Source organism: Centruroides sculpturatus, unplaced genomic scaffold, assembly GCF_000671375.1.
Source record: "Centruroides sculpturatus isolate CEXI.00-Female unplaced genomic scaffold, Cexi_2.0 scaffold711, whole genome shotgun sequence".
In the NCBI taxonomy this organism is placed as follows: domain Eukaryota; kingdom Metazoa; phylum Arthropoda; class Arachnida; order Scorpiones; family Buthidae; genus Centruroides; species Centruroides sculpturatus.
Genome location: NW_019384941.1, coordinates 268,986 through 283,915, shown reverse-complemented (window position 1 = coordinate 283,915; position 14,930 = coordinate 268,986). Strand labels below are relative to the sequence as shown.

Genomic DNA, 14,930 nt, shown 5'->3' with positions numbered 1-14,930 from the left:
TCACTTGTTGAAGCATTGCAGCAGTTAAAGATCAAAGTGTACATTTGCTTCAGCATTTTTTATTTAGTGTTTTATTTAAACCTATCAAAGCAACAAACAATAAAACGTGCAAAAAAAATTTGACAAAAATACTGTACAAAATCAGAGCCACATTAATGATACAACCAAATTGACTTTAGTAGGAACTTTGACTGGACAGAGACCTCATTTTTTTAATGGTGTAATAAAAGATTGGTATGAAGTATACCAATAATGAAGTTAACATATAGTGGCAGTAATACAATTTTAGCAGCAAAAAGTTCAACGTTTAAAGGAAGCAATGAGCTGTATGATTCAATGCAGAAAGATACATTTTCATGAATTCTACATTTAATGTGTGAATTTGATCCATTCTTAAAAGAACATCTGCTTATCTTGGAAATTAAGGTAGAAGAAATGTATCTTACTTATCATTTTGTAAATAACTTACAGAAATGATGATAAGAAAGGATGTATATCTGGTTATGTATGTTGTTATATATTAGTAATACCAAACAATTAATGAATTTTTATCGGACTACACTAAGGCCAATTAATTTCTGAAACTGGCATAATTAAATTTGAAATAAAGCATATAAGGAAGTGACATATTTTTCCTTAACAAATACACCAGATTACTATTAATCAAGAACAGTAAAAAAAAATCTATTTTGATTTCTGAAGCTATAGAAAAACTTAAACTATTCTGTACAAACATTTCTTACATAAATCAAAGTAATTTGAAAGCACATACTTTTACGAGTCCGGAACTAGTCGCTCTTAATACACGATCAGGTCCAGAACACATAAAGCGATGGCCTCTCGGGCATTCGTACTCCACTCCAATAAATATCTTCACAGTGAACTGTGATCCATCTGTATTTAGAAAAACATTATCATTAGTTACAAAATATTTCACATAACCTAATTTTTAACTCTATAAACCTTTCCCTCCTTTCTTGCCCTTCAATCCTGTGGATCTCTTTCCTTCCCAAAGAGTTGGCCAACGTTCTCGTTGTTCTAACTTAACGGTGACGTCCCAAGGAAGAAGGAAGTTTGTAGCAGGAATGAAACCTGGTTGGTCCTGGATCCCTGTAATAACGGATAAACATTAAAATTAATAACTTGTAGATGTTTACGTTACTTTCAAATAATAATAATAATAATACTTTACCAATATTGTGAGAATACAGACTGGACGGTCCGAGACAAACCAGTGACCAAGAAGAGAACTTTGGTAATAATCCCGAAGGACTCTCCGAATTAATCATTCCTGGAAGATATTCAGTAGTGGATGGTTGACGGATTAATGGTTTTTCGGCTGAAAGGAATAATCATAAAATTAAGTAAATATCATATTCTATTATAATTTTATATAATTCTTTCAATTTTTTATATTATTTTATATATATTATTGAAAATTAGAACACAGTAATTTATCTAATCAGTATATTTGATTCATTCATTTCATTTATAATACAGTCGACCCCCCTATAATTACGGTCCCTATAGTTACGATTCCTATAAAACTACGAAAAAATTGCTACCGGTATCCGTAAAAAATAGTAAAAGTTCCCTATAAACACCTCAAACGTCATCGGGAAGCCGAACTACTTTCCCGCCGTCCGTAGAGCCACGCTACGGAGAGATTTCTATCGTCTGGACAGTATTATATAAATTATATATAAATTAGGTACTGTACATATAATTATATATTAACTTATTGTAACTTTGTTATAATTAAATATATAATTTCCGCCGTCTAGCGTGGCGCCACGCTACGGAGATTTTTACGCTAACTATCGTCTGTCAGTATGTAAATTAGGTACCGTAAGTCTAATACAGTACTGTAATTTTATACATTTCTTGTGAAAGAAACATTTCTTATTCAACGGCGATTAAAATTATTTATATTAATGATGTCTCCGAAGTTCTAGAAGTTTTCACAGAAAAATAAGTTGTTAGAAATCGGCCGCTCTTTGCTGAGCTGTTCCGCGACGAAAACAATGTTGAGCAATGGCAATGTCGAATGGTGACACTCGGTAAGTAATCCTACAATTTTTTGTTTATAGCGTAGTTTATACGGATTATTCCCAAAAAATATATACGTATTTTGGAAATGTTGAGTCGGATTACTCTAGAATCGATTAATTTTATGGAAGAAAATCTTTCAAACAGCCGTAGTCCGTAAACGTGACACGTGTCAGGTTGTGATTGGAAGGATTCGTAAGAAAGCGGATTCCTAGAGAATGGAACGTATCTCTATCTTATAGGGGGGTCGACTGTAATAGATCAGTGATGGCTATCTTCAGAAAGGCTATGGGGCTGAATTTAATAAGTGTCATCAGAGGACCAGAACTTCAAATTTTATAAATCCTAAGTATTTATCTTAGGAATGGAAATAAGAAGACTAAAATTATCATATTCAAACTTTAACATTTATTTTGCAGTAAGTATAAAACAATTTTAAATTATGATGGTGCCTCACACTTTGAATTTAACTCATTTCAGGAGACTGTTCAAAGTCTGAATAAATTTTCATTAGAAATAAAATAATGCAATTTTATTGAATTAATCCATTCCCAGACCCTAAACACTACCATGTCAATAAACAGCAAATACACATAATTCAAGGTAAATATAATGCAATTAAATGCCATAAATAATAAATTAAAACACAAAAAGAATAATCAAAATATGTAAGTCCTATATAATTAAAATGTAATTGCTTTTACTGGTCGCACATCATAAATTTCAGCATCTTAAGCACCATCACCAGATCTGCCACACTTATGTTTTGTGATAAATTTTGTTTTTATATCAATTGTCAATACTACAATTTCCCTCTTAAGTTCTGTTGCTTCCACACTCTTCTTGATGCTGTGGTTAGTAGATAGGGGTTATATATATATAAGAACAAATGCCAAAACTAAAGCAAAAGAAAGTACTGAAAACACACAAGTGTAACATGTGCATATACACATTGAGCATATTTTTTACTGAACTTAAAATTCAAGTATAAAAGCATCATTCAAACTCAGGATTAAATTTCTCTCAAATTTAGCATTTAAACTCTGGAAAATTCAAAGTAAAAGGTACCACTGGATTACCAGTTTGTGTTATTCTTAATGAAAAAATTGTCTCTAAATTTTTTTACAAAGCATTTGAAGTATATTTCCATTTCTCAATCAGTACATAAGAAATTAAATTGCAACTATTCGTTTCTGGCTTTTAAGACAATTTTGACTTTTTTCAGCACTGATAAATAGATATGTGTAATACAAACAACGTCGTTAATGTAGTATATAAGACTCATTATCATATTCATATTTCTCAGCAATGAAATCAATACTGTTGGGAATTGATAATCTTGTTTTGTGTTTATATATATTATGTATCTATTTATATTTAATAAACAGTAATAAATTAATTGTATTTATATACAGATTCCTTCAAAATGAATGCTATCATTTTAAATTACTGTAATGATTAAAGCCAAATGATTACCAGATTATATTAATATGATATTAATTTTTATCTGAGGAGTATGCAATGTACAGTTTCATCTCCCACCTGCATTCAAATGTCTCATCTACTATCTCTAGGAAGCAACATAAACAAAAATGGCAACTCGCAACAGAGAAGACATTTTGTTCTGCAATTTGTAAAGTTGGAATCACTTGTCATGTAACATGAGTAATCTGCAGGAGTCATAGAATTGTGGCTGCATGGGAGGAGTGACAACAGATATGTGCATGTGTAGAATTTGAGTATTAGTTGAATGTGTGCCATGTGACATGAAGTGCACTTATTGAGAATTGAAATGATTAAATGTGAAAGTTGGACAGTTTTCCAATGTTATAACGTACATTACAATATTATTAGATAATAATTAACATAATTACAATAATTTAAAATAGTAGCATTCTTTTTTGGAAAACTATGTACTAATATGATCTACATTAAATGTATAATTTATAAGCTTTAAACTATACTGAAAAACCTTTTACTGCAGGAATAAAATCACTTCCTTCATCAATACTGATAATAACTTCACTGTCTGCATCATCTTTTTCATTTTGATCCTGACTTAAATGATGCTCATCATCTTCGCCTGGTGAATTATCAGAAGTTTCTGTTTGTCCTAAGAAAGAAATGAAATTCTAGAATGCACGATACCTAAGATTTTATCAAGTTTCTTAAAATTATTTTTACCAAACGATAAAGATACTCCCGAAGTACTTCCAGTCTGATTTGTTTCTATTCCACTTTCTTTATCTTTATCATCTTCATCATCTGATTTACTCAGACTGGTTATATCGTCAGATTGCGAATCAGTAATGGCTGCTTGAAAAATGCGAAAATCAATTCTTTCTAAATCTCCACAGCAATCCTTATGAAGTGACACATAAAACTCGTGATTTGCTGCCTGTATCAATAAATAAACAAATTAACATAAAGAAGTTACTTTACAAGGATGCAATTTATGTATACCAAGTCTTCCAGAAAGAATTCTGTCATTTTAAATTATTGTAATTATGTTAATTATTAACCAAGAATGCTGCAATGTATGTCATAACATTAAAGAACTGTCCTACTTTCACATTTGCCCATTACAATTTCTCAATGCATGCACCTCATGTCATACAGCACACATCTGACCGATACCCAAATTCTTCCTATGCTCACTACAGCATATCCACCGTCACTCCACCTACAGTAGTCACAGTTCTATTGCTTCTGCAGAATACTATTATTACACAAAATGTCTTTTCTGTCATGGAGTCACCATTTTCATTTAACGTGCTTCCTAGATGTAGTAGACAAGGAGATGTTCGATTGAAGATGGGAGATGAAACTCAGATGATTACTCAATTGATTGGTGTATGTCATATACTTCTCAGATAATAATTAACATAATTAGAATAATTTAAAATGGTAGCATTTGTTTTGAAAGACCCTATATAAAGTAATCAATAAAAAAAAACAACAAACCTTGATAGTAAAAGGATCATCTCTACTTGCTTGTCTTCTGCCACAATCACAGGCCGAAATTAATTTTATCTGACTGCAATGAGGCATAATTGGTAAAGATCGACTGCTATCATCTTCTTTTGTTTCAAGGACACGATGTGCCTATAATTATTAGTACACTGCATTATAAAACTCAATTGTAATGATCTAAATTGTTACAAATTTCAAATACATGGTTTCTATTAGTATTTAATAATCTTATTCAATCAAATTTTGTCAATTATATACATATATTTCAGTAAACATGTAGCATCAGAACCTTCCAATATGATGGCCAAATAGCCAAACAGTTAGGGTGGCAGCCTACCACTCTGAAGAGACCTGGGATTGAATCCAGACAGGTCAAAAAACCCCCAGAATTTTTTGGGAGGTGGTCCACCCGAATATGTTGGCCACCATCCCTCACCACCCAGCTGCTCTATTTTAAAACTGGCTGAATCCATAATAGATTTGCTAAAAAGATCTTCTTAGTGTCCCAGGGCAGAAAAAGTTAAAACAACTTACAATCATTTAAACTTGTGTGAAATTTGAACTGTTTGGGCTTTTTTTTTTTTTTGCCCTTTCTGTCCAGTTGGCACTAAGAAGACCTTCTAATCATATCCCCACGTGCCCAGCCGGATGGCAAGGGATGAGGCCCAATGAATCCAAAGAAAATGTCTTAGATGTCTTGGCTATCTGGCTGTCTAAATGTTTGGATTAAGAAGTTGTACATTTTCATGTTATTTGCATAATTTAAAAAAGAAAATAATAAATATCTCTTCCTGCTGCTGTTAGAGATCTAGTTCAAGTCCAGGTTGAACCTACAAAAATTTCATGGCTATTTGACTAGAATATATTAGGCCTGTCCTTCATTACTAACAGTCACTCTCATTGTAAACTTAGTTAAACCCATAATCATTAAAAAAATCTTATTACCCACAGAATAAAAAGGTCAAAAGGTTGTTATTATTATTATTATTATAAATTTCTAAATGCTAAAAATTTAGAACTCAAGCATTAAAATGGCTTCTTTAAAAATGACATAGCATGTGGTTCTAAGAATTATTATTGAATAAAATAATTATACGAACGTTTTAGGAAGAAATTAAGAGCATCTTAAATAATTTCCAAATTTAATGTATTCTAATATTAGAAGATTGCACATTTAAGAAAAAAAATGAAAAAATTATATACTTTTAAGGTACAAAACCATACGAAATTTGCTGATTTTGAATATAATTCTATAGTCAACAGTATATAACTATTCCATTGTGTTTTTTATTTCTACAGTCTATTTTGATAGTATATACACACAGCGGCCAACTGCACTTAGCTCTTCTAGACCCTTACTGCGGCTCCTGTATATTGGATCTTTATCCCTTATTACTTAGAGGATAGGCCCAATTTTGGTGCTGTTCCTTCTCTATATAAATTATATAGTATGTGGATTATACATAAAATATTAGGTCAGTCCATAAGTTCGTGCGTATTTTATGACCTTGTTTTGCTGTTAAAAATGCCAGTGTAATGTGATACTTTTTACACTGAAGTTTTAAATTGGATCTCATTCATATAATACTGTTCAGAATTGGGAACATTTCAGTTGTTTATTTTCGTTAAAATGGAAGTAACAGATGAATATAAGAGACATGTTTTATACTTTTNTTTACTACCTCAACCATCTGTATTTTAATATTATCTGCACTAACAATATTGTAATACAGTAGAGCAGTGTTTTTCAACCTTCTTGAATACGCGACCCCTTTACAAGTTAAAAAATTCTGGCGACCCCCCCAGGGCCATATTAAAACTATATCTGTGATTTTAAAAACTATGTATTTAATTTTCTTTCTTTAAATATCGATCGAAAAACCAATTGTACTGTAAAATAAACAGGCACAGCCTTCTCACTGAAATTCTAGTTTTTTTTATTGTAGTGTAGGACTTACAAACACTTGTTTTTTTCTTTAACCCGCGACCCCCCGTGTAAGGCTTTGCGACCCCCCTGGGGGTCGCAACCCACAGGTTGAAAAACACTGCAGTAGAGCATCGCTTATCCGACTCAATTGGGACTAGGGTTAGCCGGATAACTGAAAAAACGGATAACCGAAAAGTATGAAAAAATACATTATTAGTATAGTATATTATTATATCCCATGTAATTAGTATATTAGTATATTGCTATTAACCTACTTCGCATTTAATTTTCATCGATGTTAAGTCTAACAAAAAAATTTTTTTTAAAATAATAATCGTCTCTATTGTGTCGTTAAAAATTATTTTTAAATTATTTTATTGATCACAAAACAAACAACCACTCATAATTAGAAAATTAAGCCTCGTTTAAATACTGGCATCCCTTTCATGGTCGAGCCAGTGTTGCCAGCTAAAACACCAAAAATTTAACGAAAATAATATTAAAGTAGCCAAGACATACCCAAATATTATAGCGCCGCATCACCAGCGGACATTTGAATTTGCCGACTAGAACGCGGTCGGTTAACCGATGTGACGGTTAATCGGGGGTCGAATAATCGATGCTCTACTGTAAATATATTTTATACACTGTTTTAATTTTATTAAGTCTTTGAAGACTTAATAAAATTAAAACAGTGTATAAAATATATTCAAACTCTTCTATTTTAAAATAAATATTTTTATATATTTGAATCCACAAAACTGAAATGCATTTATTTTTTTTCAGAAAAGATGTCTTATGATAATTTTTTATAATATAGAATTTGATTATAATTGTTTGGCCATTTTCATCCACTCGAAATGGATCTTACAAATTAGTAAAATCATTAGAGTACATAAAAGTGTGAAATGCTAATTTGTTGACATTCGATTCCTATCAATGCCATGTCACTAATCATGTCATGAAGCACGGGAAGCGAGGCCACGCATTAAGCACATGGTAAATTATTTCAACGAGCACTGAAAAGCTCACAATTTGCCACTTTGCAAAGTGATTAGCAACGCAGCATCAACTGGAATCGAATACCAACAAATTAGCATTTCACACATTCTATTTGCATCATTTGTGTATGCAGGATGTCCTTTTGTACCGAATCTGTCCTGCTCTACAACTTTGTAATTGATCTCTTTTTGTACTGCACATCGTTTTCAAAACAGAAACACTAACTTCTGAATTTTATCACTAGGGGTCCTGCAAGCAGTCTCATCTTGTAACACACAGTCACTTTAACTATACATCATGTTTGTAATTGTATTTCTTAACATTCTTCAGTTATGTGAGTGTATAAGGACTTTACAGCATCCCATATATAAAAATTAATATAAAATATATAAATTAAATAATTTATTGAAATAGATTTCATTTAATAGATAGAATAAAAATTATTTTTTAACTGAAAATTTTAGAAACTCTTTAAGAACAATGCATATAGATGACAAAATTATGATAACGATAAGCACTGACGATGAACTGAACCAATCGGGTTTGTTCTTATTCACCCAGTTGTCGAAGCTTGGGTTTCCCTTTGTTTCTTATGCATTAATCTTTTGTGGCAAACAAGTGGTCGTCATTAAAAAGCCAATTAGTCAGACTAGGTATTTATACTTGTTGCCATCTTAAATTTGATATATGGTTGTGCGCAAACAGATTTAAACATTAGATTTTATTCAGAATTAAGTAAACACAGTAAAGCCTTGATTTCACATGATCAGAAAACAAGCAGAAAACAGACACGGGCAAATCAATAGAATCGGTTTCAATTAATTTTTGTTTACTTCTTTTTTCCACTGTAATGTGAGCAAAATTAAGTGAATTATAGTGCTATCTGTAATCATCTGTTTATAGATGTAAAAAACAAAAATAAATGATGTTGCCATTGTTAATGCATTGTCACTACTGTTTTATGATTCCCTATTGTGGTTCTCAACCATTCTGAAGCCATGGAACATTATTTATATACTTTCTATTTTGGAAACCTATCATCAATATATTCAAAAATCAATAAGTAATTCCATGTTTAATATTCTCGCATAAAGCAATAAACTAATAAACTTTACTCTATTGAACGACATAGTAAACTTTGAATTGTCTACAAATAAAGTAATATACATGTACATTTGAACAAATTTAAAGTAAAAACCTACAAGCCTATACTATTTTCAAAACAACCAAAAAGTATGCACTTTGTGAAGAAATTAATAAATATTTTTTACCCTTCTGAAAATCGTACGTCGATGTCTAATGCGGTTCTCAGACTATTGTGAATGGAGCTACTTCTCGATTCTTTGGGCTCACTTAAAAACCAATTATACAATTTATTGGAAATTTCAAACCAGGTCTTTACTGATGGCAACTGTAAATAAATTTAAACAAAGTAATTTATTTTCAAAAACTTTTGAATAAAATCTCTAAAATAATAAATTCTTTATATATAAAATATAAAATAAGAATATAAAATGTTAAGGATAAAAATTCATCATCTCAAACAAATTACGTTAATGAAGTAATATACTCAATTGTGGAAAACAAACAGCAAAAAATACTGCCTTTGAAAAGCAATTTCATAATTAGTATGTCATTTCAACAAGAAAAATATATATTTACACTCTTTCCAACCTGTGAGCACTAAGCAGACTCTTTTGATTGTGCCCATTGTTGCCGGTTAAGCTCTCAATGGGGCAACTGTTGAAACGTGGAATTCAAAACATTTGAGTCGAACCTCATGAAACTTTCTGAGAATCCGGTCTGGATTCAAATCTAGATCCCTCACAACATTGGTTCTAAACATGTAGTCTGCAGATCAGTGGTGGTCCATGAACATGTGCCAGATGGTTCATAGACCAATCTAGTCATTTTTCTAAAATGTAATTACATACCGTTTAGCCAAAGGAACACAATATACTGTATTTAAAGCTCGATTAACACTGTTGTACGAAGCACTATGAACAAATGCTAACAAACAGAAATGCCATTAGCACCTCATTAGGAAACACTAATCGAGTTAGAGTGGTGAGAAAGCTACTGTAAATATATTTTATACACTGTTTTAATTTTATTAAGTCTTTGAAGACTTAATAAAATTAAAACAGTGTATAAAATATATTCAAACTCTTCTATTTTAAAATAAATATTTTTATATATTTGAATCCACAAAACTGAAATGCATTTATTTTTTTTCAGAAAAGATGTCTTATGATAATTTTTTATAATATAGAATTTGATTATAATTGTTTGGCCATTTTCATCCACTCGAAATGGATCTTACAAATTAGTAAAATCATTAGAGTACATAAAAGTGTGAAATGCTAATTTGTTGACATTCGATTCCTATCAATGCCATGTCACTAATCATGTCATGAAGCACGGGAAGCGAGGCCACGCATTAAGCACATGGTAAATTATTTCAACGAGCACTGAAAAGCTCACAATTTGCCACATTGCAAAGTGATTAGCAACGCAGCATCAACTGGAATCGAATACCAACAAATTAGCATTTCACACATTCTATTTGCATCATTTGTGTATGCAGGATGTCCTTTTGTACCGAATCTGTCCTGCTCTACAACTTTGTAATTGATCTCTTTTTGTACTGCACATCGTTTTCAAAACAGAAACACTAACTTCTGAATTTTATCACTAGGGGTCCTGCAAGCAGTCTCATCTTGTAACACACAGTCACTTTAACTATACATCATGTTTGTAATTGTATTTCTTAACATTCTTCAGTTATGTGAGTGTATAAGGACTTTACAGCATCCCATATATAAAAATTAATATAAAATATATAAATTAAATAATTTATTGAAATAGATTTCATTTAATAGATAGAATAAAAATTATTTTTTAACTGAAAATTTTAGAAACTCTTTAAGAACAATGCATATAGATGACAAAATTATGATAACGATAAGCACTGACGATGAACTGAACCAATCGGGTTTGTTCTTATTCACCCAGTTGTCGAAGCTTGGGTTTCCCTTTGTTTCTTATGCATTAATCTTTTGTGGCAAACAAGTGGTCGTCATTAAAAAGCCAATTAGTCAGACTAGGTATTTATACTTGTTGCCATCTTAAATTTGATATATGGTTGTGCGCAAACAGATTTAAACATTAGATTTTATTCAGAATTAAGTAAACACAGTAAAGCCTTGATTTCACATGATCAGAAAACAAGCAGAAAACAGACACGGGCAAATCAATAGAATCGGTTTCAATTAATTTTTGTTTACTTCTTTTTTCCACTGTAATGTGAGCAAAATTAAGTGAATTATAGTGCTATCTGTAATCATCTGTTTATAGATGTAAAAAACAAAAATAAATGATGTTGCCATTGTTAATGCATTGTCACTACTGTTTTATGATTCCCTATTGTGGTTCTCAACCATTCTGAAGCCATGGAACATTATTTATATACTTTCTATTTTGGAAACCTATCATCAATATATTCAAAAATCAATAAGTAATTCCATGTTTAATATTCTCGCATAAAGCAATAAACTAATAAACTTTACTCTATTGAACGACATAGTAAACTTTGAATTGTCTACAAATAAAGTAATATACATGTACATTTGAACAAATTTAAAGTAAAAACCTACAAGCCTATACTATTTTCAAAACAACCAAAAAGTATGCACTTTGTGAAGAAATTAATAAATATTTTTTACCCTTCTGAAAATCGTACGTCGATGTCTAATGCGGTTCTCAGACTATTGTGAATGGAGCTACTTCTCGATTCTTTGGGCTCACTTAAAAACCAATTATACAATTTATTGGAAATTTCAAACCAGGTCTTTACTGATGGCAACTGTAAATAAATTTAAACAAAGTAATTTATTTTCAAAAACTTTTGAATAAAATCTCTAAAATAATAAATTCTTTATATATAAAATATAAAATAAGAATATAAAATGTTAAGGATAAAAATTCATCATCTCAAACAAATTACGTTAATGAAGTAATATACTCAATTGTGGAAAACAAACAGCAAAAAATACTGCCTTTGAAAAGCAATTTCATAATTAGTATGTCATTTCAACAAGAAAAATATATATTTACACTCTTTCCAACCTGTGAGCACTAAGCAGACTCTTTTGATTGTGCCCATTGTTGCCGGTTAAGCTCTCAATGGGGCAACTGTTGAAACGTGGAATTCAAAACATTTGAGTCGAACCTCATGAAACTTTCTGAGAATCCGGTCTGGATTCAAATCTAGATCCCTCACAACATTGGTTCTAAACATATAGTCTGCAGATCAGTGGTGGTCCATGAACATGTGCCAGATGGTTCATAGACCAATCTAGTCATTTTTCTAAAATGTAATTACATACCGTTTAGCCAAAGGAACACAATATACTGTATTTAAAGCTCGATTAACACTGTTGTACGAAGCACTATGAACAAATGCTAACAAACAGAAATGCCATTAGCACCTCATTAGGAAACACTAATCGAGTTAGAGTGGTGAGAAAGGTTTTGTTTACACTCACTAATTTTAAGGAAAATATTAATTGGTTGAATGATGTTCAGTAAAAGTTGAGATACTTTAAACTCCTAACGAACCAAACGAACTGGTCGAACAGCTGCCAAAAGGGCACAAATTGGCAGTTTGTTTGCCAATATGAACCTAGTTTAAACACCACTTATCTCTTAGGTTACCAGATACACAAAATCCTTTGACATGCATCTAAGGTAATTTTTAAAGGAAAAGAAATGAAAAAGGACATGGACATTAAGTGATTCTGCAGTTTTCTTTGGAAAACTTGCACCAGGAAGCTGATATCTTTACTGTTTCGGTTATCCAATTGTCAAAACCTGTCCAATATTCTTAATTACTAATCCAATATTTTTTGTTATAATCTCCTGAAGGAAATGTTAATTGTTACAACAAAGAAAAAATTATTAAACATTTATATAAAGTCATTTCCAACAATTTAGTATATATAATTATTTAGATTCCTCAATGTACATTGTTAGATTGAATCACAAAAATATTTTATTTATTTTAATGAATAATGATTGATTAATAGACTGGTTAATGCGTGACGTTAGTATATTTTAGGTTACTAACCAGTCTGCAATTAAAATACACAGGAATATCAATACAATCTGAAATTATATTTTTCGCAAATAAGCATGAAGCAATTTGATAAAAAGTCTGTAAAATAATTTTGTGTTAAGGCTGGATTTAAGGTCGCTAGCCATTGCCGAGACCGAGAAAACACCATCCACTTTATAGTCAAAGTCACAATGTTCAACTCTAGTGTTGTGTTGCCAGACCAGAAGTCCGCATCTATAGTTCAAAGTTTAGTAGAGTGGAAGACGGTAAACATAGCAGAACCCTGCAAACTATGCCAATGCAGCAATATTCTGCCATTGAATTATAAATCGACCCTTAGCTTCTGCTCTGAAAACTAAGTTCAAATCCGGATCAAAATGTCAGTAACTTTTAAGACAGAAGACAGAAAGTGTGCTAAAAACATTAGAAATTATTCGTGAAAGATCTTTTTTTCTATTATTTTATGTAAGAAATGTATCAAACTTGATATTATTTTTATTTTAGATTATTAAAATAAAAAATACTTCAAAATAAGCAGGAATTGGATGACGTCCAACATTATCGTCAAATCCTTTAGTAAGAGCCATTTGAATGTGTTGCCAGAGGAATGAATGAAAACTGTGATCGCTTGTACTTTCTTCCGATAAAAATGACAGTTTTCCACTTCCGTTTCCTACAGCATTGACGTTCTGCATGCTTCCACGACGACTCAGTGCATAGCTTTTTAATCTTAAAGAGGAGGTATCTGAAGTATCAAAATAAATTTGTCATAAAATAAAATATATCATTATATATACAGCTACTGCCATAAAAATTAGTGCACCATGAAGGAATTAGTTGTATTGCTGCAAAACTTGGCATGCAGCTAAGTCTCAAGCAGATATGGAAATGATTAGAGTTATTGCTTGACAGCTCGTTGCATAATGACAGCAGAGGGCATTAAAGTGCATCCGCCTTGGCCTATAAAAAAGCATGCAAAGGCATCTTGTCTGTAATTTGCCAGTTGCAGAGGGATACTGTATCACTAGAGATGCCTTTATGTCACAATTGAAAACTGTATGAACAGCTAACTGAGTTTGAGAAAGGAAGGATCATTGGCTTGAGAGAAGCCAGATGGTCATCTTGCTGAATAGCCCACCACCAAGGCCATTCTGACAACGCTTTGAAGAACTGTTAGGACCAGTGGACAAAAGAGTGTGTGCACACACTGTGCCCAGGCTCAGGATGAAATTGGCAGACCACTAGTCCTCTAACAAGCATGCACACAGCCAACTGTATTGTTGTCTGTCATCTGAACACAAGTGGTACCATCATTACAGGCCCCCATGTCTGTACATATCATTTCTAGGTGCCTGGGTGAGGAACATTTGGTATTGCAGCGGCCATTACATGTACTGCTATTAACCATCACCCACCATTGCCTCTGGAATGGTGTCACTCTTGATGGGATTTAACCGCAACAGAATAGAACTGAGTCACCCAAAGCAAAAAATTCAGATTCAGTTTGGGCACCAATGACAGCAATTTTTGTGTCTGAAGGCCCTGTGGTGAACACCTCAGAGCGGTATACCACACCCACAGTTGGTTTGATTGTCTGGGATGCCATCATGCATGACAGCTGGTTACCGCTAGTAGTAATCCAAGAGACCATGACAGGCCCAGTGATATGTTAGTGGCATCCTGAAGCAACATGTGTTGCCTCTTGGACAATAATTGGCCACACATTGCAAATGTATCAAATGACTGCTTTCGCCATATTGCCACACTTCCTTGGCCTGCCTGGTCATCTGATTTGTCACTAATCAAACATGTCTGGGATTATCTGGGATACCAAGCTGGACAGCCTAAGAGTCTGGCAAACTA

At 32.1% G+C, this 14,930-nt stretch overlaps 1 protein-coding gene across 1 annotated transcript in view; it reads right to left on the bottom strand.

Annotated features, from left to right (window-relative positions):
* Positions 1-14,930, bottom strand: part of LOC111632128 (protein SMG8-like) — a 40,258-nt gene that overhangs the window by 7,897 nt on the left and 17,431 nt on the right. Inside the window, exons 10-17 of the mRNA XM_023376497.1 lie at positions 13,592-13,812; positions 11,676-11,816; positions 5,014-5,154; positions 4,234-4,447; positions 4,022-4,162; positions 1,193-1,339; positions 964-1,110; positions 773-894 (exon numbers count right to left, since the gene is read on the bottom strand). Of these exons, the coding sequence (XP_023232265.1) occupies positions 773-894; positions 964-1,110; positions 1,193-1,339; positions 4,022-4,162; positions 4,234-4,447; positions 5,014-5,154; positions 11,676-11,816; positions 13,592-13,812 (1,274 nt within the window). The remainder of the gene's footprint in view (positions 1-772; positions 895-963; positions 1,111-1,192; positions 1,340-4,021; positions 4,163-4,233; positions 4,448-5,013; positions 5,155-11,675; positions 11,817-13,591; positions 13,813-14,930) is intronic.